The sequence below is a fragment of the Notolabrus celidotus genome, chromosome 9 (assembly GCF_009762535.1).
Source record: "Notolabrus celidotus isolate fNotCel1 chromosome 9, fNotCel1.pri, whole genome shotgun sequence".
Lineage (NCBI taxonomy): Eukaryota > Metazoa > Chordata > Actinopteri > Labriformes > Labridae > Notolabrus > Notolabrus celidotus.
In genome coordinates, this window is record NC_048280.1 from 6438492 (window position 1) to 6461082 (window position 22591).

At 43.2% G+C, this 22591-nt stretch overlaps 1 protein-coding gene across 1 annotated transcript in view; it reads right to left on the reverse strand.

Annotated features, from left to right (window-relative positions):
- srrm4 (serine/arginine repetitive matrix 4) overlaps positions 1–21742 on the reverse strand; it is a 112417-nt gene extending 90675 nt beyond the window's left edge. The window contains exon 1 of the mRNA XM_034692402.1: positions 21540–21742. Coding sequence (XP_034548293.1) covers positions 21540–21742 — 203 coding nt within the window. The remainder of the gene's footprint in view (positions 1–21539) is intronic.
- Between the last annotated feature and the right edge of the window lie 849 nt (positions 21743–22591).

A 22591-nucleotide genomic window follows, 5' to 3' on the forward strand; every position in this document is an offset into this window, starting at 1 on the left:
CACGACTCCTTTTAAATGTCAGAGCACTGGATTGTAACATAGAGTAAGTGCAACCAGGTGCACAACAGATCCATATTACTCCAGTTAAGACCAGGTTTGGACACGCGACCTGTTCGAATTGCGACGAATGAGACAGTTTACTCTCGTACTGCACTAATATGTTTGTTTCCTTGTTGTGATTACGAAACTAAAGTCATTCAGGCGTAAAAACTCAAGCTCAAACAGAATCAGTTCCCCCTTCTCCGCCACTGGAGCAGAAAATTTCTTTCCACAGCGTGACAGAAAATGTTTTCTCTTATGTTTAAGTCATGCCGATTGAACATCTACATCTTACACAGATTGAATTAAATATATTGCTTTTCTTTGTGTCCTGCTGTCGTTGTGAGTGCTGAGTGTGAACGTAGACGGACACATCAGTACCATCTAAAGCACTGAGGTGGTACTGAAGGCGGCAGAGGTAAAAACATTGTCTTTCCCTTTACTTAAGGGGCAGCAGTAGCTCAGTCCAAAGGGACTTGGCTTGAGAACCGAAGGGTCGACAGTTCGAGTCCCAGTATGATCGAAGTTTGGCAAGTGGACTGGTAGCTGGAGAGGTCCTGGTCACTTGCCCCCAACTGCTCTGAGTGCGCTGGTTGACGGCAGTATCCTCACTCTGACATCTCTCCCTAAGCATGTTCACTGCATGTGTGTGCATTTGTATGTACATACCAAAAAAAAAAAAACTATGTGTAGCATGTCCAAAAATAGCATGAGTGAAAAAATTGAATTACCCCCCTGGGGATTAATAAAGTAAGTTTCTTTTTCTTTCTTTTCTTAATTTAGACCTTACATACGGTGCCAAAGTCTAACAGCTTAAACACATCATAAGCTCCTTAAACGTTGATTATCAGTGAAGTGTTTGAATTGCTGTGAGACTAAAATTTGTTGACATATTTATAATTTTCAGTCCATTAGTCAAATGAAATGTCTTTATGCCTTGATATACCTGTGTATTAAATGACATCTCATTCAGAATCTCCTTCAAAATCCTCCTGTACACATTCAAGGCCATCCACAACCTCGCCCCCGTTGTATCTGTCCGATCTCCTCCACATTGTCACCCCCTCTCGCTCCCTCAGGTCTTCCTCCTCCCTCCACCTCTCTGTGCCCCCTGCCTGTCTCAGCACCATGGGGAGCAGGGCTTTCAGTCACTCTGCTCCCCAACTCTGGAACTCACTCTCACCCGACAGAAATATCAGAAATATTGACTCTCTACCCCTCTTCAAATCAAAACTCAAAACCCATCTGTTTCAGGCCACATTCTCTGTTTAATTTCCACTGCTTCATTTTTAACTTGGTGTTACTTTGCTTGTTGTTTTTATTTATTTCATTGTGTTTTAATCTTTCTGTAAAGTAGCCTTGAGTGTTAAGAAAGTCACTTTTAAATAAAATGTATTATTGTTATTATTATTATTGAAAGGAACCACCCTCATAAAATTCCTACAGCAGAAATAAAAAATGGATGTTTTCTAGATGTCGTTTAGTATGATAAAATAATTATAGTTATATCCAGGAGAACATCGAGGTAATCACATAGACTGTATAAAGCCCGGCTCACAGTAATTGAACAGTTGTGCTACAACATGACCAACACAGCACATCACACACTAATGACCAAATTCCACCAAATCCATGTCCGGTCCATCACAGCACCGGATCTGATAGGTTTCTATTCTGGTCAATGTGTTAACTTCCACTGGATCTGCTCTGTTGCGTTCTGACGCCTCTAGATCAGATATGCAAGACTTCTATTTTTGCCGGATGCCGGAGCATGATGCATCAATCTCAACAGCAGATCAAGGAACAGGACGGGAAGTCAGGCACCAAAACAAAATGAAAACATCCGGTTAATTTTCAGAATAAAACACTCTGTGTTATAACAACAAACCGTCATGATGAGCAGAGCCAAGCCTGGAGTCAACAGGTCAGAGGTTTTCAGAGGACCAGAAAGACAACATGGATGAGGAGAGGAGGAGGAGAATCCTTGATTCAGTACATCGGGAAAACCTTGGTCACATGACTCCGGCTGTCCGGCGGTCCTGCTCCATGCTGTGTTCTGAAAATGCATCCGGTCGGTGTTGACGGACGAGAGAGCACAGAGCCGGCCTCAGTGGACAGATCTGGTGGAAGTCTAATGTCACAGATTCTTTTCACCAACAAGTCCACACTCTCAAAACTGCAAAATGTCTCACGGTCAAGCTAAACCTTGCTAAATGCTTAGCTAGCCAATACTTCCATCGCAGTAGCAATTTTTGTTTAACTCCTCTCCTTGCAACACTCGTATTGTTGCCATAAATAACAAGCTGGTTCTCTATTCCTGACGTCCATCTAAGTTTTGGCTTTGTGTTTACTGATATTGCCATGCTTGCATTTTGATGTGCTTCCAGCCAGTTGGCTATCGTTCCATTCCTCATCACAATCCACAGAGTGCGTGCTTGGCTCTCCTTGGGGTTCCCCCAACACAACAGGATACTTGATGGTATATATTGATCTTCAGATTGATTGAGCCAAGATCTGGGAAGTAAAACCACTCTCAACATACCACACACTACAGAAAAGTCTGCCAAGGTGATCTCTAGAACCATCCTATAATTGGGCCTTTACTGACTTGTGTTGAAAGCAGAGAATTTGGCCCTAAAAATCACCCAGATTATCTTGTCTCTGTGATGTCAGCCAATGGTTTCTGAAGAGGCGTTCTGACACTCAAAGGTGGCCATCTATATATTGGAAATACTGACTCAAACTTTTAATTCATCTGGAAACCTGCAAAGACACTGACTCAAGTCATATCCATGCAAGCTGGCTCACAATAGAGTAACAACACACCCAGCTGTCTGTCAAATCAGCCACACCTATAATTATACTGCTCCCCTCTGACAGTACTCACACTTGACCTTCTGCTTTTATATTACAATTTTCCTTAAAACATATTCCTCGATTGTAAAAGAAAATAGCACAGGAGAATTTGAAAGCCAGGACGTTACAGCAGCTGCAGGAGGAAGGACATGTCCCCTCATAGAAGTGGACCACAGGCTGAGATCTGTGAGGGGGAGAATTTCACAGCAGCTTTGAGCCAATGTCTGAAGGAAAGGGTTAACTCCTGGCTCTTTGCTTTCATCTTCAAAAATGCTGCTGCTGCTGCTGTTCAGCTCTGGAGGATTTATCATGTTGAACCCCCCTCTGGTGCAATGTGTCAGTCTCCATATGTACTGTGTGTGAACGCCTATACACTGTATACCCATGGATTTGTTTCTTCTGTGTGTGTGTGTGTGTGTGTGTGTGTGTGTGTGTGTATAGGCGTCTACCCATTCAAGCACTCTGTACACATCTGTTGTGTTGTATTTCATTCCTATAGGTCCAAATTTCCTCAGGAGGACACAAGGTGAGGTCATTGCTTCCTCAAGGTTATTATATTCTGTGGTGTAGTTATGAGGGTGATGTGCAAGGTCACTGTGACGGTAATCGACAGCCAAATTAGATAGTTAATAATGGTGTGTGTGTGTCTGAAGGGTGAAAATGTGCCACAAGGACTCTGCATCTTTGAGACATTTATATAAGACGTCCTTACCTGTGACTAAGTGTCTGAATTACTCCTCAGTCGATTGTTTTTCTTCACTGCAGCATTTATAACTCAATTTTTCAAAATGTCTCGCCAAACAAATTAAAGGTTGCCCGCGTCTTTGTGATGGATTCAACTGTTTTCTAAAGACTCACATTTATCAGAGCTGTCTTGTGTCGCGCTTTCACCGCAGCTGGTATTTTTGTTCTCTGTGTTTATGTCGTATCTATTTACGGTCTTTGTAGGTTATAGCCAAGTCTTTATTTGTTTTCATGCTTCCCGCCTGACACGGGGAATAAAACACTAAAATGAAACAACAAAGACGTTACACAGAGTTCTTTGATTTCACGTGTTGATTCCATTCAGACACAAACCCCTTCGCATGCAAGAATGCTCATGCCTTGGAGGGTTTGGATGCACACAACCACTGAAAGAAAGTTCTAATTACAATATTTTGTATGTGGATGCATACACAGAGGGATTCATCCTCTGATTCATAACCTCTAACAAGCACCAACCTTACATCTTTCCCTGTAGCGCATGAGAACAAAAATGAGCAAGATTGGCTGTATATCAAAGAGTCTCCAGGTTCTGAGTTCACAGACTCGCTGCTCACATGCAGAGATATCGTTACACCGTGCTACATAAAACCATAGACTGTATGATAAATGGATGTAGTATCTGTGAAGTCACCCAACTGTTTCTGAAGCCCTGTTTTGAAGGAGCGGATGCCATATTGGAAATGCTGAACTCAACCTAACTTAGTCCGAGCTAGTGTGAGGTAAAGAGGCGGACCTTTAGCCTTTTTGCTAACAGCTTCGCCTGTCAATCAAGTCAGGCATGCCCTTATTTGGGCCAAAATCGTAAGTTTCATATCCTCAAAAATACAGAGTTATAAAATATTGAATGGGTGTGTATGTGGTTTCCAGTGTTTCTGCAGTCAGCCTCAAGTGGACGCTCAAGGCACTGCAGTTTATAGCACTTCCACATTGCTTCATATTTTAAGACCAGAGTTTGCTGCGTGCATTAAACATACCGCCTTTTAGTAGTTAGCACATAGCTGCAGCAAATTGTTCCTCAGTTTTATTCATACAACGTAACAAAATATAGACAATGTGACTTCTTCCCAAAAGGGAAGCCAATAAGTGTGGAGCTCCCCCTACTGACTGTCTGCCGTATAGATCATGAAGCCCACCTTCTCCATGTTAGCAGATGAGACATGGGTGAAACATTAAAATCAAAATACACATCAAAGGATATTTTCTTTAGCATTATTTCTGTCATCAAAATTACTTCTCATCATTCTGATTTATGTACAATTATTTGTTTTCCTGAGAAGTTCTAATTTGTAATTTCATGCTAAAAAAGAAATATAATGTCTGGAGGAACATGTCAGAAACAGAACAACGTTAGTATAACAGTCACTGAATTTTCCAAGGTAGGGAGTATCTGCTTTAAGCCAACACAAGAAGCTGTCACTCTGAGGTCTGCAACAGCCCGAGGAGTCTTTTCTGTTTTATTGGTAAGTTAAATCTGTGTTTTGGTTAGCTGTAGGCGCGCAATGTCAATACTGTGCAGACACGGGCTCCCTGCTGTCAGGGTTTTTTTTGGGTATCACTGTACAGTGGGAGGAGATGGGATGCATTGTCTTTCTTTGTATGCATTAAAAGGTGTCAGTCCAACATCAACCATTAAAAATATAGTTTTAATTTCTCTTGCTGCACCTCTCACAATAAACGGTAGTTGCTCTTGTGTTTCTGGACCTCAGCTATATCTTAATTCGTGCCACTTGCAGAGACCAGAGGACACAGTTAGTCACCCCAAACATGAGTGTTTGAGAGGGCTTAGTCTTTAAACCACTGAGACTGATACTGCAAACACAGCCGTCTATAGGCTCAAGTGTTATCATATTTGTCAATGGATAATGACATGATAATTCAACACTAATATCTACATTTATTCAAGATTTTTACAGCTTTTATTGGTCGATTGTTTTCTGATATGCTTTATAAATGGAACCTTGAGCACTTTAATCATGTTTATTGATTTAATCATTTTTATTGTTAGATTAGTTTTAGGACATTTTAGTGCGTCTAAAACATAAAAGTAGTTTGTTCATGTTACATCTGTCTTGTACGGTGGCCCTGAAGGACAAAACAAATTTACAAAAGATGAAACACTTTTACAAAGATAAGACAAATTGACATATTGGAAAATAATATAACATTTTATAAAACAAAATTACATTAGTAAAACACTTTTACCAAGGCCAAAAACAACATTTTCATTCAAGAAAACGAATTTACAAAAATAAAAAAAACCACACATTTACAAGTGGTGAGACAATTTTACAAATGACGGAACACTTTTAACCAATTCTGAAACTAATTTACATTCATTTTTAACTGAAAGGGAATGTACCAAACACTGGAAGTGATCCTGTACCAAACAGAGGACCAGTACCAAACACCGGAGGACCAGTACCAAACGGAGGACCAGTACCAAACGGAGGACCAGTACCAAACGTCGCTCCATTTGGTTTCTCTCCATCCAAACTAACTAAATGAACCCTCACTCCATCACTTCCCGATCACTCCCGGTATTTAGTACATTCCCTTTCCGTTAGAAATAAATGTAAATTTTTTCCCAGAAATGGTAAAAGTGTTCCGCCGTTTGTATAATTGTCTCACCGCTTGTAAAAGTGTTTTTTGATTTTGTAAATTTGTTTTCTTAAGTGTATATTTGTTTTGGCCTTGTTAAAAGTGTTTTGCTAATGTAATTTGGTTTTCTACAATGTAAATTTGTTTTCCAAAATGTACATTTTTCTCCAACTTTGTAAAGATCTTTTGTAAATTTGTTTTGTCCTTCAGGGCCACCGTAGTCTTGTAACTCTGTATGTCGTGATCACCGGCTGCAAAACAAGTTTACCTACTGTCGTGGAATTTTCCTAGTCTTATATACGTGTATGTAAGAATGTTTAACTATTGTATTCTTTCAGTCTAAATGTCATGTTTAGAGTAACTTGTTTCCTATGTCAGTGTAGTAATAATAATAATAATAATAATACATTTTATTTATAAAAGCGCTTTAAAAGATTCTCCAAGCGCTTTACAGGAAAACAAAATCATACAATAGAAAAGCAAGGCAGCAAAATAAAACAAAACAAGAAAAAATCAATCAATTATAGCTTAAAAGCCTTTGTAAATAGGTGTGTTTTGAGTCCGGAATTGAATTTGGTGAGTGAGGGAGAGAATCTGAGGTGTTGGGGGAGAGAGTTCCAGAGGGTGGGGGCAGCGACAGAGAAGGCCCTGTCCCCCCCAGGTTCGGTGCTTTGGTTTGCTGAGAGGGGTGAGGAGGTTGGCGTTGGTGGAGCGGAGGTTGCGGGAGGGATTATATGGCTGCAGAAGGTCAGTGAGGTAGGAGGGAGCTAGATTGTGGAGGGCTTTGTAGGTGATGAGTAGGATCTTGTACTGTATTCTTGAGGGGATGGGAAGACAATGGAGGTTCTGGAGGACTGGGGGTGATGTGGTCTCTGGAGCGGGAGTGAGTGAGGAGGCGTGCAGCTGAGTTTTGTATGTATTGTAATTTGTTGAGGAGGGTGTTGGGTGTACCGTAGAGGATGCTATTGCAATAATCGAGTCTTGAGGTGATGAAGGCGTGGATGAGAGTTTCAGCTGCAGTGAAGGAAAGGGAGGGGCGGAGACGGGCGATGTTTTTGAGGTGGAAGAAAGCGTTTTTTGAAATATTGTTAATGTGTTGTTGAAAGTTGAGTGACTGATCAAAAATGATCCCAAGGTTACGGATGTGGGTGGATGCTGAAACAGTGGATTTATCAATAGTGAGTGAGAAGTCCGGGCAGGTGGAAGTGAGGGATTTTGGGCCTATGATAAGAATTTCGGATTTATTACAATTGAGTTTGAGAAAGTAGTCAAGGTCTCTCCCCCTGCTCCCGTCTTTATCTATGTGTTATGGCCGACTTACTGTCTCCAGAACTAGAGCACAGGTCTTCCTACAAACTACATCCTCCAGCAGCTCCACTGGCTACCGGTCAAACTCAGAATCAATTTCAAAATCCTCCTTTACACATTCAAGGCCGTCCACAACCTCTCCCCCCCGTATCTCTCTGATCTCCTCCACATCGTCACCCCCTCTCGCTCCCTCAGGTCTTCCTCCTCCCTCCACCTCTCTGTGCCCCCCGCCCGTCTCAGCACCATGGGGAGCAGAGCTTTCAGTCGCTCTGCTCCCCAACTCTGGAACTCACTCCCACCGGACATCCGAAACTCTGACTCACTACCCCTCTTCAAATCAAAACTCAAAACCCATCTGTTTCAAACTGCATTCCCTGCTTAATTTCTTCATTTTTAACTTGGTGTTACTTTGCTTGTTGTTTTTATTTATCTTATCGTGTTCTTTTATTTATTGTGTTTTTATCTGTCTGTAAAGCGACCTTGAGTGCTTTGAAAGGCGCTTCTAAATAAAATGTATTATTATTATTATTACTTGTTGTGTTCCTATTGTCCAAACATGGTTATCTAACTTTAGTGTCGTCTTCAGAGGGAATAAATACCATGCCAAGGGTTTTGTCTGGCAGAACTGACTTGGCATTGCACTGCACTCTCCTGCCTGTGTACTGTTATGTTATTTCTCCTTGATTAAGTTCTACATTAACTATTTCAACGTAAGCCGTCCGAGTCTCCTGAGTCTTCTGTGTCCAGTATCCAGTTTGTTGCTGAATTTCATCATACCTACGGGTACAGATAGATCTTTTAAATACATTTAAACTTGTTCCTTGCAGTGAAGATTGCACTTTTGCAACATGTCATTTTGAAAATGTCGAAGTCAGCTTTAAAATAGCCCAAAAAAGTCACCTTTGGAGTAAAAATAGAGTCACTGGCATTTATCAACACCACCTCTGACCCCTCCTGCTGACACACTGCGGCCGTCTTGTTTCTGAGCCAGAGAGTCATTTTTTATTCTACCTATAATAAACCACTGCTGTGTCTGTCAGATGTTTTGGTCTGTTGATAAATGAAGTTGACTATTTCTGCTGAATGTTCTTATTCTTACACATTGAGACAAAGGAAGGAGAACTTTACTTTGTTTAACTCTCTGGTTTAAAGTGCAGCACTACTTTAGGACTTGGTACAAAAGTTCCCTGCAGGTGCGGTGAAATATAGACGGCTGCAGCATTGCTAATTGGAACAGTAGAAGTGCTCAGACCGGCTGGCCTCCGCAGGTTGCCTTAGATGATATGACAGCATCACTTAATAGCTCCTAAAAACAAACTCAAAGTATTCATGAGGGAAAGTCTTTTGAGTTAAAGTGATGCACAGAAAAGGATGATTTTCTTTGAATTATTAATCCTTTGTGAGAGACTCTGCGCTGTTGCTTCATTAAAGCAAGTTTTAAAAGAAGAGAGTGACCCATTAGTCTTCTCGCAAAAACTCCACTCCCAGGCAATTAAACATAGTCCCCGAACATAACACACTCTGTCTTCTTGCTGCCACAGGGGTACCTGTCCTTGTATGACCAGTGGCTTAAGGTAGCTGGTGTTTATTTTAAGAATATTTGTCCTCAGAGTGGATAAAAGTGAACCCTTCACAGCTTTAATGACAAATCCCTGATTTTACTCAAGTTACAGAAAGATTTGCTGATCAATAACGCTCAATGAAGCGTCATGTGCCGCTGCTGTTTTACCAAAATATACCATATACGCAAGTGGAAATACAATCCCCTAAATTTACTTTCAATCAGTCAATCAATCTTTATTTATATAGCACCAAATCACAACTAACATGATACAAACAGAGCAGGCCTAGACCGTACTCTATGTTCTATTATTAACAAAGACCCAACATCAAGACAGGATGAGATCCAGTCCTATCTTACATGTAGGACTCAATCTGATCTCATCTTAATCCACCATGAGCAGAGCACTTTGCAGCATTTGGCAAGTTACAGCAGCAAGGACTAACTTTCTTTAACAGGCAGAAACCTCCAGCAGGACCAGATTCATGTTAGACACGCATCTGCTGAGACTGTGTTGTGGTTGGAAAGAGGGATAGAGGAAAATAAGAGAGAGAGAGAGAGAAAGAGAGAGAGAGAGAGAGGTGATAGTGGTAAGACGTATAGTAGTAGCTGTTGCAGTTGGAGTCCAGAACATCCACAGCAGCAAGCCATGTAAGGGTTAATGTACAGTGAGCAGGTGGTAAGACAAATTAGAGTACGAACAGAGTGAGCATGAGGCGAGAAGCAGAGGAGTCCTGTCTCACCCAGAGGTGATTTTAATTTTCATAATTACTATACATTGTCCTGCTTATCACCTGCCTAACAATTAAAGCAAATATGCAATAGAATTAACCTTAATTCAACAACTCTCCTTCTTCTCTGAGCTTTGCAGTTCACACACCTTTAAACATTATTGGGGTTGGGAAGAGGGAATGAGTATGATAAGAGAGAGAGAGGGAAAAACACTTTCCATTGTATTACAGCACAAAATTGTATTCTTAACTACATTTCTGACTTACTGGTATCTGCTGTACTTTATTTTGGCCATGTGAAAGGTTTCCAAACCTTCTGAAATCCCTGAGATTTTAGCTCAGAGATTCAGTGTTCCTGCACTTTTAGCAAATTACAAAACTCTTCCAATCCCATCTGACAAACTTGAAAATTCTCTCCAGAAGCTACAAATCTCTCTCTCTCTTTGCTGCTGAAAAGCCTCCTGTTTATAAGAGGTCTTCACCCAGACAACAAATAAACAGTCTCATAAGTCTCCTGCATCACACACTCTCTCCCTCTCTTTTTTTTTTTTTTAACAACAACACTCTGCTGTCTGTCAAAACTCCCAGTCGGATCACAACCTCAACTTTGAATGGCATGTTTGCAAAGTTGTACAATCTGGTTCACAGCGTGGAGAAAAATACTTACACTGGAGCATTTCAGAACTCGAGGAACAATATAATACCGTGCTTAAGTTTCCCTGCAGGGGGGGGGGCGACTGAAATGGGGTCCTGACAGGTGTTAATGCATTAGGCGAGAGTTCCTGAACTTATAGACAAAAGCTAAGAAATTAAATCAGGAAATTCTCCTTTGAATGCTTCTATACTGGAGAGAATCTTGTATCTGTATTTGTTTGTTTCAACCTTCTCAACCTTTGTAATATAAACAAACTTCAACTCCACAATCTCTAAAATCTTGGTTTTCATTTGACCTCCTAACGTACAATGACATGCTGTGACTGTTGTCGGGTTTTACTCATAGGACACTGGTGTGATTAAAATAGATTTAGCGTGCAGAAATCAATGCCAAACATAAATCCACTCTACAAATTAGCACCTCTGTTCCAGCTCTAATTTCCATGAGATATAAAATGCATCCTGCTGTAAAACACACTGGAACGCTGCATCAATTGTTGACTCAGTGACACTGGTTTGAATCAAATGGATTGGCTGTGTGGGAATCAATATCAAATGTGAATCTGTTCCTGTGATAAGTCTGATTCCTGCCTGGGGAGTCGGCGTCATCTCCCTCTCTCCTGTCAGCACGCCTCAGCGGCTGCATCCTGTGCTCTCTGAGTAATATGACACAGACACAGAGAGGGCAAGTTAACGCACACTGAAAGATACTGAGAGGAGGAAGGGGAGAGATACTGATGTGAGGAGAGGGAAAGAGACTCAGCGATGAAGAGAGCAGAAGTACAGACAGAGATATATATATATAACGGCAGACAAACCCCCTCCCGTCCGTCACTAAATCATGTTTGTCATTCCCGTGGAGTGAAAGGGAGAGTGATGCTTCATCCCAGGGGGAGCTCCAACTGCTGCTCTTTGATGTCTCTGAGACTCTGTATCCTGTATTCATTTATTCCCACGCTCAGAACATTTTAAGTCTGCATTTGTGTGTATCTGTGGATGATATACAGCGTGGCAACAGAAGAAATTCAAACCGGAGACAAATCATTTCCACTACAACCACACAGGGGGTGCACACAAAGGCACAAAAACGGATGCTGGATTCATGTTTTTAACGACATGGCAGCAATAAGCTCAAATGTAGACGGATTCTGCATGGAGGCTGAGACACTGACAACCAATGAGCTGATCCTTATTTAGGTGAAAACTAAGCGGCAACCTCCGGCCGCAAGAGTTGAAGCCAATGCGGAAGAGTTAAAAACTGCAGTTCCTCGAGTTCAGCTTGAGGCTGGCTCCGGAACAAGACAATCTATATAGGAGAAATAAACATGTTTACAGCCTGGTACAAAAAATTAGTTCAGTCTGGATGGCTAATTTCTTGATCGGCACACACTGTACAGGGAATGGATTTTTTCATTACGCTGCAATTTGGAAGATATATAGATTACCAGTTTTGCATAATGAGAGGCATAGCTGGCTTGATTGAAAGGCAGGAACACTTTAGCTGTTAGCGAGGAGGCTCAAAACCAGCCTTTTTACCTCATGCTAGCTTGACAGAAGTTAGGTCGAGTTCAGCATGTCCAATATGGCACCCGCTGACAATTGGCTTCAAAACAATTGGACTTCAGCGGCAACAGCTTCTACTACTCGTCTCATCACTATCACCTCTCTCTCTTACTCCCCTCTATCTGTCTTTCCAGACCCAACTCAGTCGAGGCATGATGGCTGTCTAACATGAGTCTGGTTCTGCTCGAGGTTTCTGCCTGTTAAAGGGATGTTTTTCCTCACCACTGTAACTAGCTAAATACTGCGATGTGAAATGCTCATGATGGATTAAGGTGGGGTCAGACTGAAGGCTGATTTATACTTCTGCGTCTCCCCTACGCAGCAGGGGCTGACGCGGACATGAGCCCCACATACTTGTGCGTCGATTTGTCCGTGTCGCGCAGCAATTCTCCTCCGAAACGCTTGAGGGCAGTGCGGTCTCCCTGATAGCCGGCCGCCTGCTTCCGGTCCCGCTACGATCTCTGTTTACTTTTCCACAGAGTTTCAGAGTGTGTTATGTTAATCTACAGCTGATGCATGTTGCTGTTTATCATACAGACATGATTACATGAAGAATAGAGAGGAGGAGATGAAATACACGGCCGATGTGCGGCCGATGTCCGGGATCTCGGAAGTGTTGTAAATGCGGGAAAGACAAAGCCGCCGAGCGGACCAATCACAGGGCTTGCGGTCCGCGTCGGCTCTACGGGGAGTTACATTTTGGAGGAGGTGCACGTCAGCTACGTGCGTAGGCCACGGCGTAGGTACGGGAGCTACGCGGACCCCCAGAAGTATAAATCAGCCTTGAGTCTTACCCTGTCTTGAAGTTGGGTCTCTGTTCATAATTTGACATAGAGTGGTCTAGACCTCCTATGTTTGTAAAAGCGTCTTGAGATAACGTTTGTTGTGATTTGGCGCTATACAAATAAAGATTGATTGATAAAGATTGATTGAAAACAGCGCTTCAGAAACAGTTGGGTGACGTCACTGGGATACTGCATCCATTATTTATACAGTCTATGGTGAAAACAGACCAAGAAGGACAGACAAACCAGCAGCGGTGCCAAAGTAGCCCACTTTTTCATTCATTAAAAAGTAAGACGCTGATACAGATAGTTGGCCCAATGCTGAATATCAACCCCGATGATGAGTCGACCTGTACAGTGTGTTCATAAAAAACGTATTGTCTTGCTTTTTTAAATTCCGCTGTGTGTCTTGCCCAAGCAGCAACCTCCGGTCTAAAAATATGAGTCCAATGCAGAAGTGTTAAAAGCTGCAGTTCCGCCTCCTTTTGTTTTTCAGCATATTTTATAAAGCGGTTCGAAATCCTTCACCTAATATTCCCTTCTGCGTGTGGACGAGGCTTCTTATAGAAGTAGCGTTTTTCCATGCTCCAAAACTAAGACTGCAGAATGACATTGACAGCAACAACCAGCCTTACATGAGTTTTAAAATAGCAATAGGAGAAGGTTCATATTTAACACGAGGCGGAGAGGGACATTGATTGCAGATGGCCTTCTCATACGACAAAAAGTCAGATGTAAAAATGGTTGGCGTCATACTTAGATGGCCCACCCAGAGCCTAGGAGAGGTCTTTATGGGAAACATTGAGTTTATACTAATTGAATGATTATTTATGGCTCTATATTTACGCAAGACCAGAGAGTGGATTCCTATCTTTGTCACTGCACTTGAGGAAAAAAAGTTACAGATCCATATAAGTCAAATTCATTACAAGGTGACTCAGTACTGCAGATTCCTGAGCTCGCCTAGAGTTGTTTGTTGCAGAAAGCACCTTAGGAATTAGAGTGAATGCCTTATTTCAACTTTCTTTCAACAAGTTCTCTTCATAAAAAGGTTTTCTTCATTCATCTTTACTTGGTACGAATTCAAAAACCAGAGTTTGGTGCAGATCCAAGCCATAGAAGAGCTCTAACCATCAATCATGCACCTTTCCCTTTTAGTTCCAAGACCAGGTTCAGCCAAAATAGCTCCTCCTACTCTCTACCTGTCACTCTGGGTACACTCAGATTCTGTTTCAAAATAAAGATAATCTGACATGTTTAAGACCCGTCTGATCTTCGCGGCTCATGTGATTCTCGTTCTGTCAGACTTTGTTGTAGCTGTATTCCCAGGTTTCCCTTCTATTTAACATGAACCGGGTAAGTACAGTGCGTGTACCATCAGTGTTAAACAAGTCACAAAATGTGTGTTCATTCCCCATCTGACTGCCTCCGAATGGCAAAATACCCAGGTTTTATCTCAGACCACTGACTCAATGATCGTCCTCTTTCTATACTGAAAAACCACGGCAAAATTTGACACAGCTCTGAATCATTTGATCAATAAATCAAGCTACATATTCCTCCCCTATTATCCACAGCCCTCCTGAACCAGTTCCTTTATTCACCTATTTTGAAACCAATTGGTCTGTCAAACCATCTAATCCTCCTCCTGCTCTCTAGATGTCTTAACCACTTACTTTTATAATCTGTTTTACGCATCATTAAACTGGATATTCTTTCCATTAGCTTTATCTCCCAACTGGTGCTTTATCATCTAGTTTTAAAGCTGCAAGTTGTCCAGCGTGCAAAAAAAAGTCCACTCTGCTCTTTGATGGTATTAAAACATTTTCAACACTATTTCAAAGGTTCAGTTCTTTAGCAGTTTCATTTTTTAGCATTCATTGAAAATAATCATCATGTCAGGGACATATGTGTTGATTTTTTTGACTCCAATGTCAAACATATCAGTATCACGGCTCCTAGAAATACATCATCCACCTATTTCCATTGTATCTTTGGTGTCCCCCAAGGGTCAATCCTAGGTCCTCTTTTATTTTACACTTTCTTGTTGCCACTGGGTCACACACTTCATTGAAAATTATCATCATGTCAGGGACATATGTGTTGATTTTTTTGACTCAAATGTTAAACATATCAGTATCACGGCTCCTAGAGACATCATCCACCTATTTCCGTTGTACCTTTGGTGTCCCCCAAGGGTCAATCCTAGGTCCTCTTGTATTTTACACTTTCTTGTTGCCACTGGGTCACACACTTCATTGAAAATAATCATCATGTCAGGGACATATGTGTTGATTTTTTTGACTCCAACGTTAAACATATCAGTATCGCGGCTCCTAGAGACATCATCCACCTATTTCCGTTGTAACTTTGGTGTCCCCCAAGGGTCAATCCTAGGTCCTCTTTTATCTTACACTTGCTTGTTGCCACTGGGTCACACACTTCATTAAAAATAATGATCATGTCAGGGACATATGCGTTGATTTTTTTGACTCCAATGTTAAACAGATCAGTATCGCGGCTCCTAAAGACATCATCCACCTATTTCCGTTGTAACTTTGGTGTCCCCCAAGGGTCAATCCTAAGTCCTCTTTTATCTTACACTTTCTTCTTGCCACTGGGTCACACATTTCAAAAGCCCTACATTGATTCTCATCTACACGCTGATGACACACAGATGTACATTTCCTCCAGATCAGGTAGGTTGGCAAATATAGCTTGACTCCTTGGCCTTTTTTTTTTTTACCTCAAGAGTTTGATCTCACTGATCTCTTTGCATCTAAAAAGGAATCAAAACCATTCATTCCAGCCGTCTCTACCAACTCCTCCACAATGCAAACTTATCTACCATGTATATAAAAAGAATCAGCCCACTCGAGGGTCACATTTCTCAAAAGCTGCCATTCAACAACCAAGTGTGCAGGGTGGTACATTCATGCTTCATTCAGCTGAGAAAAATATCTAAAATTAGATCACTTTCAAGAGCTGCAGATCTGAGGAAAGTAATCCATTCCTTTATTTCCCTGAACTGGCCTCTGCCATAAGTCAATCGCTCAATCGCCTCCAGCTCATCCAAATCATTAGACTTTTTGAGAGTCTAGGAAATATATCACATCACTCTTACGCCTGCATTTTTCCTCTCTGTCTTGGTGAGTTTTACACTTGTTTCAAATATTCTGTTCAGAACTGAAGAGGATTTGCGTGTTCTGGTAGTTATTGTGTACAAGCCACTTCCTTTTTACTTGCTTTGTGACTTGTGCTGACAGGAAGAACAAGAGCTGGGTGGCATGGAATGACTAGTCTCAGGTATTTTGATCTTGAGCCCCTTCCACAAAAACACTACTGAAAATTCCCAGATGTTATCTGTTGGTCGGCTGCATATGTGGACACCTTTCTCAACTTTTCTCTGACAGCCTCCTGGTAAAATGTTTGTGTAAAGTCAGGGTGAGGCGATATGTGGATGATCTGCATGTTTACCTACAGGATGTTGGCCCCATTGCCCAGATATTAAGATTAAAGTTTTGCCCAAATAAGGACATGATTGACTTGACTGACAGGCGGGAACACATAGCTGTTGGCTAGGAGGCTCAAACCTGGCCTCTTTACCTCACACTAAGTTTGGTTGAGTTCAGCATTACCAATACGGCTGACGCCGCCGCCTGGCTTCAAAACAGTGCTCAGGAACAGATGGTTGACGTCACGGATACTACTTCCATTATTTATACCGTCTATGATTCCAAGTCCAGGCAAGATTTGGTTCACGTCACCGCCCCTCTCTCTCCTCATGTCTTTTATCTCCCTCACAAACAAAAACTCCCAGGCGGCTCAGTTGACAAGTCAAAAGTATAATAATATACACTTTGAGTCAGAAGGATTGAATAAACACTGCAGTACTTTGAGTTTGAGCCACCACCGAGCTAAGCATACAGGTGCAGCTAATCAGATGATGTCTGCAGGCGACTGCATCACAAAAGCTTGTAGAGAATAGGGATGGGCATTTCAAGCCAAAATACTATTCGATAATCATTGGCATCTTTTCAACCACACACACACACACACACTTGTCCCATTAATGGCCCGCTTGTGTGGCAGTAATGTTAACCAGCAGCAGGACGAGGTGCTGCTAGTAGCGGGCACTGACAGCGTCTGTCTCGATCTTTATGTTTGTGTTTCTGTGACGCAGCAGCGTGACGTGTGTTTACATTTTACAGTCATGCTCAGTCTCTGGAAATGCGTGTGTAGTAGTGTGATATTCAGAAATGGAGAGAACATCACCGTGACTGTCGCTAATGTTTTCTTCTTCTTTTGCAATTTACTGCAGTTAGCTTTCTTCCTCTCCTGTTACTTAATGCGGTTAGCAAACAGCTTTAAGACGCTCTATAGCCACCGTCTGGTGGGAATACCCTATTACAACCAGACACCGGTCAAAGCGATGAATAGTTGTACTTTTAAAATGAGAAAATATTCTAAGTAACTCTTCGATTTTCGCTAAGTGAACGAATATTTGAATATTCAAAAATCATTGCTCATTCCTTAAAGGTGACAGATCATGCAAAATCGACTCTTTAATGGTTCTCTACCAGAAATATGTTTCCCTGGCATGTCTACAAACCCCCCGAGAATGAAAAAAATCCATTCTGCCCCTGTTTTGATTTCTCCACCTTTCTGTAAATGTGTGCTGAAACGAGCCGTTTCAGACTTCAGTGTTTTTGTTACGTCACAACAATATCCGGTCTGTAACGGAGGTCAGAGCTCGGAGCTTGTTCAGCCCATAGACTGTATAAAATACAACTCAACCCCTCCTCCGTTTTTCATTACCTGCACACATGTGTGGTAACAAGGAGCTTAGGAGGGAGGCATGCTAGTTGTAGGCTGTCTTAATAAACACAAAGGTCGGTTTTACTCCCCACGTCTGCAGATTTGAAGATCTAGTGGATGATTTTTATTTATCATGGATAAGTGCTAGCGCTAGTTAGCATAGCCACATAGCTACATGTTCGTAGCTGTGTACCAAGACACACGTCGACATACTGATAAATAAAACAACAAGAAACACTAAATCTGTGACCAATGGTTCAGAAAGGTCCTGCTGCAGGAGCCTCTCTGTCAGGATCAGATTCTGGATCAGATTCAGAGGGTTGAAGTAACGCGGGTCTGTGAACAGCCGTGTATATTCAGCCAACATGTAAACATTAGATCAACATGCTGGAGAGCCGAGGCCACATCCACTTCCTGAGGGGGCGTGGTCAGAGGGAAAACCGACCGTTCTGAGCAGGGCTGAAGAAGAGGGCTTTTCAGGCATGCCAAAATCTGATTTCAAAGTGTTTTTTTGAGCATAAACTTTAAAGACCTGTTTTGGGGACCTCTTAGACCAATATATTTTGATGAAAAAAGCGTGATATGTCACCTTTAATTGAGAACTATTTTGGAGTGCGTGAATAATCGCAGACCTGTGGATGAAACAAGACAAAGAAGTTGACTAAAGCGCTTGCTAAACAGGTGTCAAGAAGAGCACAGGCATCCTCAAGTCGGTCTCACTTTGGCACGAGTTATAATTATTCAGGAAGCATTCTTGTGATTAGACCGTTTTAAAGATTTGTTGCTCCTTTTTGAATCTGTTGTTTGGATTCTGTTGTGAAGTGTTGCTGTTATCCTGTCCACCTCGGTGTATATTCCCACTGGGGCTGTCAGTGTACAAGCCCCTCCAAACCCTTTCCCTCTCATCCTCGTTAAACCAGCATCTGCTGAGGTAAGAGGCCTGAAACCCCCTACCACACACACCACACACACACTTCCCCCCCTCCTTTGCACTTCATTCTCTTGAGCCTGCCATCTGCCACAGTGTTGGACAAGACCCCACTAACACGGCAGCCACACACACACACACATACACACACACACACACGGGCTTATACCCTCATTTCAAACCCTTGCAAATGCTGGAAAACAGCTCCAGTACAGACGCACATGAATGCACACAGCACACTCACACACACAAGCCAAAGTTAGCCAGCCTGCATATTTAATGAGGAGCCCCCCTGTGTGACAAAACAGCTTGCAGGGTCATAATGGTTTCGAGCAGAGCCCCACCCCACTGAATAGAGCCAGTGCACTCCTCCCCTCTTCTGTGAGGCAGGGAGGACGGAGAGGGGAGGACAGAGGGAGAACAACAAACTCTAATTACTCCTCTGTGGCTCTCGGGCCCCTCCAGCATTTTTATTTCAGGAGTTGAGCGAGAGAGAAGAAGGAGAAGAGAGAGGAGAGACGAGGACACTGCAAACAGAAGAAAGACCCCCGCTGATTGAGCATGAAACATCTCCCTGTGGCTCCCCCTCAGCCTCCTCTCTTCTCTCCCTCTCTGCTTGTCGTACATAATGCCCCCTCACTTCTCGCTGCAATTGTTCATCACCCCTCAGTCATCCACAGTGAATAATGATGTTTCCTCTTAGAGAGAAAGAGGCAAAAGGAGCAAGCCTGAGGCCATGCATTCTGATGGTCTAAGCATTCCCCAGTCACACTCTGGCTTGGGCAAAATCAACAGTGCAGCACAGAGGGGAGGGGAGGATGCACACATGAGCCGCATCCTTCTGCGTCCATATTCTCTGGGTGTTGTGTTTGTTTGTTGTGTTTCGCTCATTATTTACAATCTGTATCACCCCAAAGTCCCTCTGCATTTCACCCTGCTGAAAATAAACACAGATGCGGGATGAGAGAGAGAGGAAGAGTGGATGCCGGAGAAGATGCTGTTGTCTTCCCTCACAAAACAGACTCTGGCGAATTAGCAGAATTATGTCTGCTCTCTGGGGACGTTCGCTCTTGCCTCCCCTTACCACGGAGCCATCATCGTCACTGTCACCCAGACTGGAGCCCGTGGAGGGCCGGAGCCACTTGAGGAGAGATTCCTTCTCGGAGAAAGTGAAGCTAAAGAGACAGCTGGGCCTGGATCCAGAGTCTCCGGCTATTTCCAAAAAGCTGCTCAGTTAGTTTCAGTCAGCCACCATAATGCTTTCATGCTTGCGGGTTCATTTGCTTTGTTTCTAATTCCCCCGGAATAGATTTGGATCTATGGTCTGAACCAGGCAATGGATGATTGACAGGGAAATTGAAGCTGAGGTTATTTGGCTAGATTGCTTAGCTGAGGCGCGATGGAAAAAGAGTCATACTTGGTTATTTCCTTGCAATAAAGAGCGCTTTTTGTCATATTCCACAAGCTAATAAAATCCTTAATAACCGGGCCATGTGCAGCATTATGGTCCCGCTGTAATAGAACCCATTAAAGACACATTATCTGGTTCAGTGTGTCTTTCCGCTGCCTGTGCTGATGTAGGGTGAAATGGGCCATTCTAATCCTCATTAACATAGCTAATTTCACATAAGAGAAAGTTGATAGTGGGTGTCAGAACCATTCAAAGGTCACCCAAGCAAGCTAGAGCCTTTGACATGCAAGTATGCAGCCGCAGATGTGCATGTCTTTAAGGATGCTTGTGGAAATTGTTAACACTGTTTGAACATTTGTCGGGAGTTTTGTTTCATTTAACGTAAGCCTCTTTCAAAGGCAGAGCGGTGTCATTGCTGCTGTTGTGTAATGTTTGACAAATAGGCACAGCAGGCTGAGCAGTGCGTGCATAAGAAAGCGGGGAAAGTTGTCAAAGCCAGCAGATGAGAGTCGATCGAGCACCCAGCAGCAAAAAGGGGGATAGAAGAGATGAGAAGGAAAAAGGGCAACAGATAAATGCCCTTCCCTCTCCTCCTTTCTTTGACAGGCTACAGCTAACCTTTGGTCACAGCGAGGGAACGAACATGTGACATGTTGCTCCTTCAGCAGAGTCGGGCTCAGAGCCATGTCACAGGCAGACGAGGGGACAGGACTGACATTAGAGGCATGACGATGCTGCCACATGACCTCGACAGCGGACAATTAACTGGACGTCACACTCCTCAGGCCAGCTGTGCTTGGCTGTGTGGCGCATGAGTCTAACTGCAAAGAGAGAGAGATCACGCACATTTGAGAACACCATAGACCTGATTAGGAAACTTTACCGGGGCCTTGATAGGTCTTGATTTGTGGGTCAAAGATGGCGGTGTAAAACTGGACTGAATGTAGAAAAGTAGTGCAAGATTTAAAGACCTGAAGATGACATACAACTGTAGGCTGTGGTTTAAGAGAGTACAAGGGTTCTGCAGTATGTTGAATAAAGTCAGTAAAATGATGCCTCCCACACACAGAAGTTTTCAGCTAATAACTGGACGCCATGACTTTACAAAACAAAAGCACTCCTATAAGCCTCAAGGGATTTCAAGAGGTGTTATCAACTCATTCTTCATGTCAAAAAATCCACATATTTCTCAAAGAACATCTTAGAACCGATGCTAGAACCTTTGAAATTGATTCTTTAGTACACAAATGCATCAGGATCTTGTCACATTAAGAGCATCCACCGTATGTTGCACAATAGACGAGTTAAAGGGCTCAGGCAGCAGTAAAAGAAAAGCGGTGATCTCCTTCCAAACATCCACTCCACGACAACTTGCAGATGTTTTGTAACTCAGCAGAAACAACTGAAACTTGTCAATCATTCAAAACTCAATGCAGCAGCAGGATGACACATTTAGAGTAGCAGGAACCAAAACACAAGGAGGATTTGTTCTTGAAATGTGACAACAGAGCAGAGAACTTACTCAATCACCCTCCTGCGTGCGGTGATGCTGGCCACAATGACGCTCTCCGGTCTTGGGGTGGCCACAGCCTTGAAAGTCCCCTTCCAAAACTTCTCAAAGAGCAGCTTCTCCTCCAGCTGCTGGAGGCCGGCAGCGCTGCCCTGCGATCCCAGGGCTGGAGGGGGGCCACAGGGGCCGAGCTGGAGAGAACAAGGGGGCTGCATCTGTAGTTGTCGGTCTCCTGGTAGAGGAGTCTCTCATAGAAACACAAAGGACACTCACGCCGGTTGTCGCTCAGGAGCTGTCCAAGTACTGAATCAAACGCGAGCCTAAAGCGCAGCAAGTGTTCGGCACCGTCCTCTCCTCTCCTCTCACAGCAGCAGGTCAATGTGTCAGCGCGTCTGTCTGCCCCCGCGCTCTTCAGCAGGAGCGTGAGGAGAGGGACAAAAGCTGACCCTCTCCAACTGGAGGCTGCGTATTGTTCTCCCAGATGGAGGAAGGAGGGGTGAGGGAGATTCTGTTTCTTTCCTCCGCCTCTCCTCCTCTGTCACATCTGCTGCTTTTGTGGAGCGGGGTCTGGGTTTTGGGGCTGGGAGTCGGAGCGCTCCTTGTCTCCCCCGCGTGCTCCTTGTTCCCCCCACAGCAGCTTCACACAGAATAATGCATCCCTTACAAGGAGAGACGGAGCATGTTTCAGTCCTGAGGAGTGAGAGACCAAGTGGTTTTCTTGTTGCTGGAGTGTTTTGGTGTGGAGATGCTTGGACACCCACACACACCGGCTCGGGGCAAGTGTTGCTGCGGCGTGTCTGAGGGCAGGCGAGAGTGTGTGTCTGAGAGAGAGAGAGGGTGAAAGCGAGTGAGGAGCTCAGCTGAGAGCGGCTTGTTTTGTGTCTCTCAGCTTGTGACGTCAGAATTGGGGGCTGGACTGAGAGGAGAGGGACACCTCCGGTCAATCCTTACTGTCTGTCTGAGGAACAATAATATCTTCCTTCTTTCTCCTTGATTAAGTTCACTTCTCATCTTGACATGCGGAAAGATATCCCTTTTAATTTTCTTATCTGTTTCTTTACTTA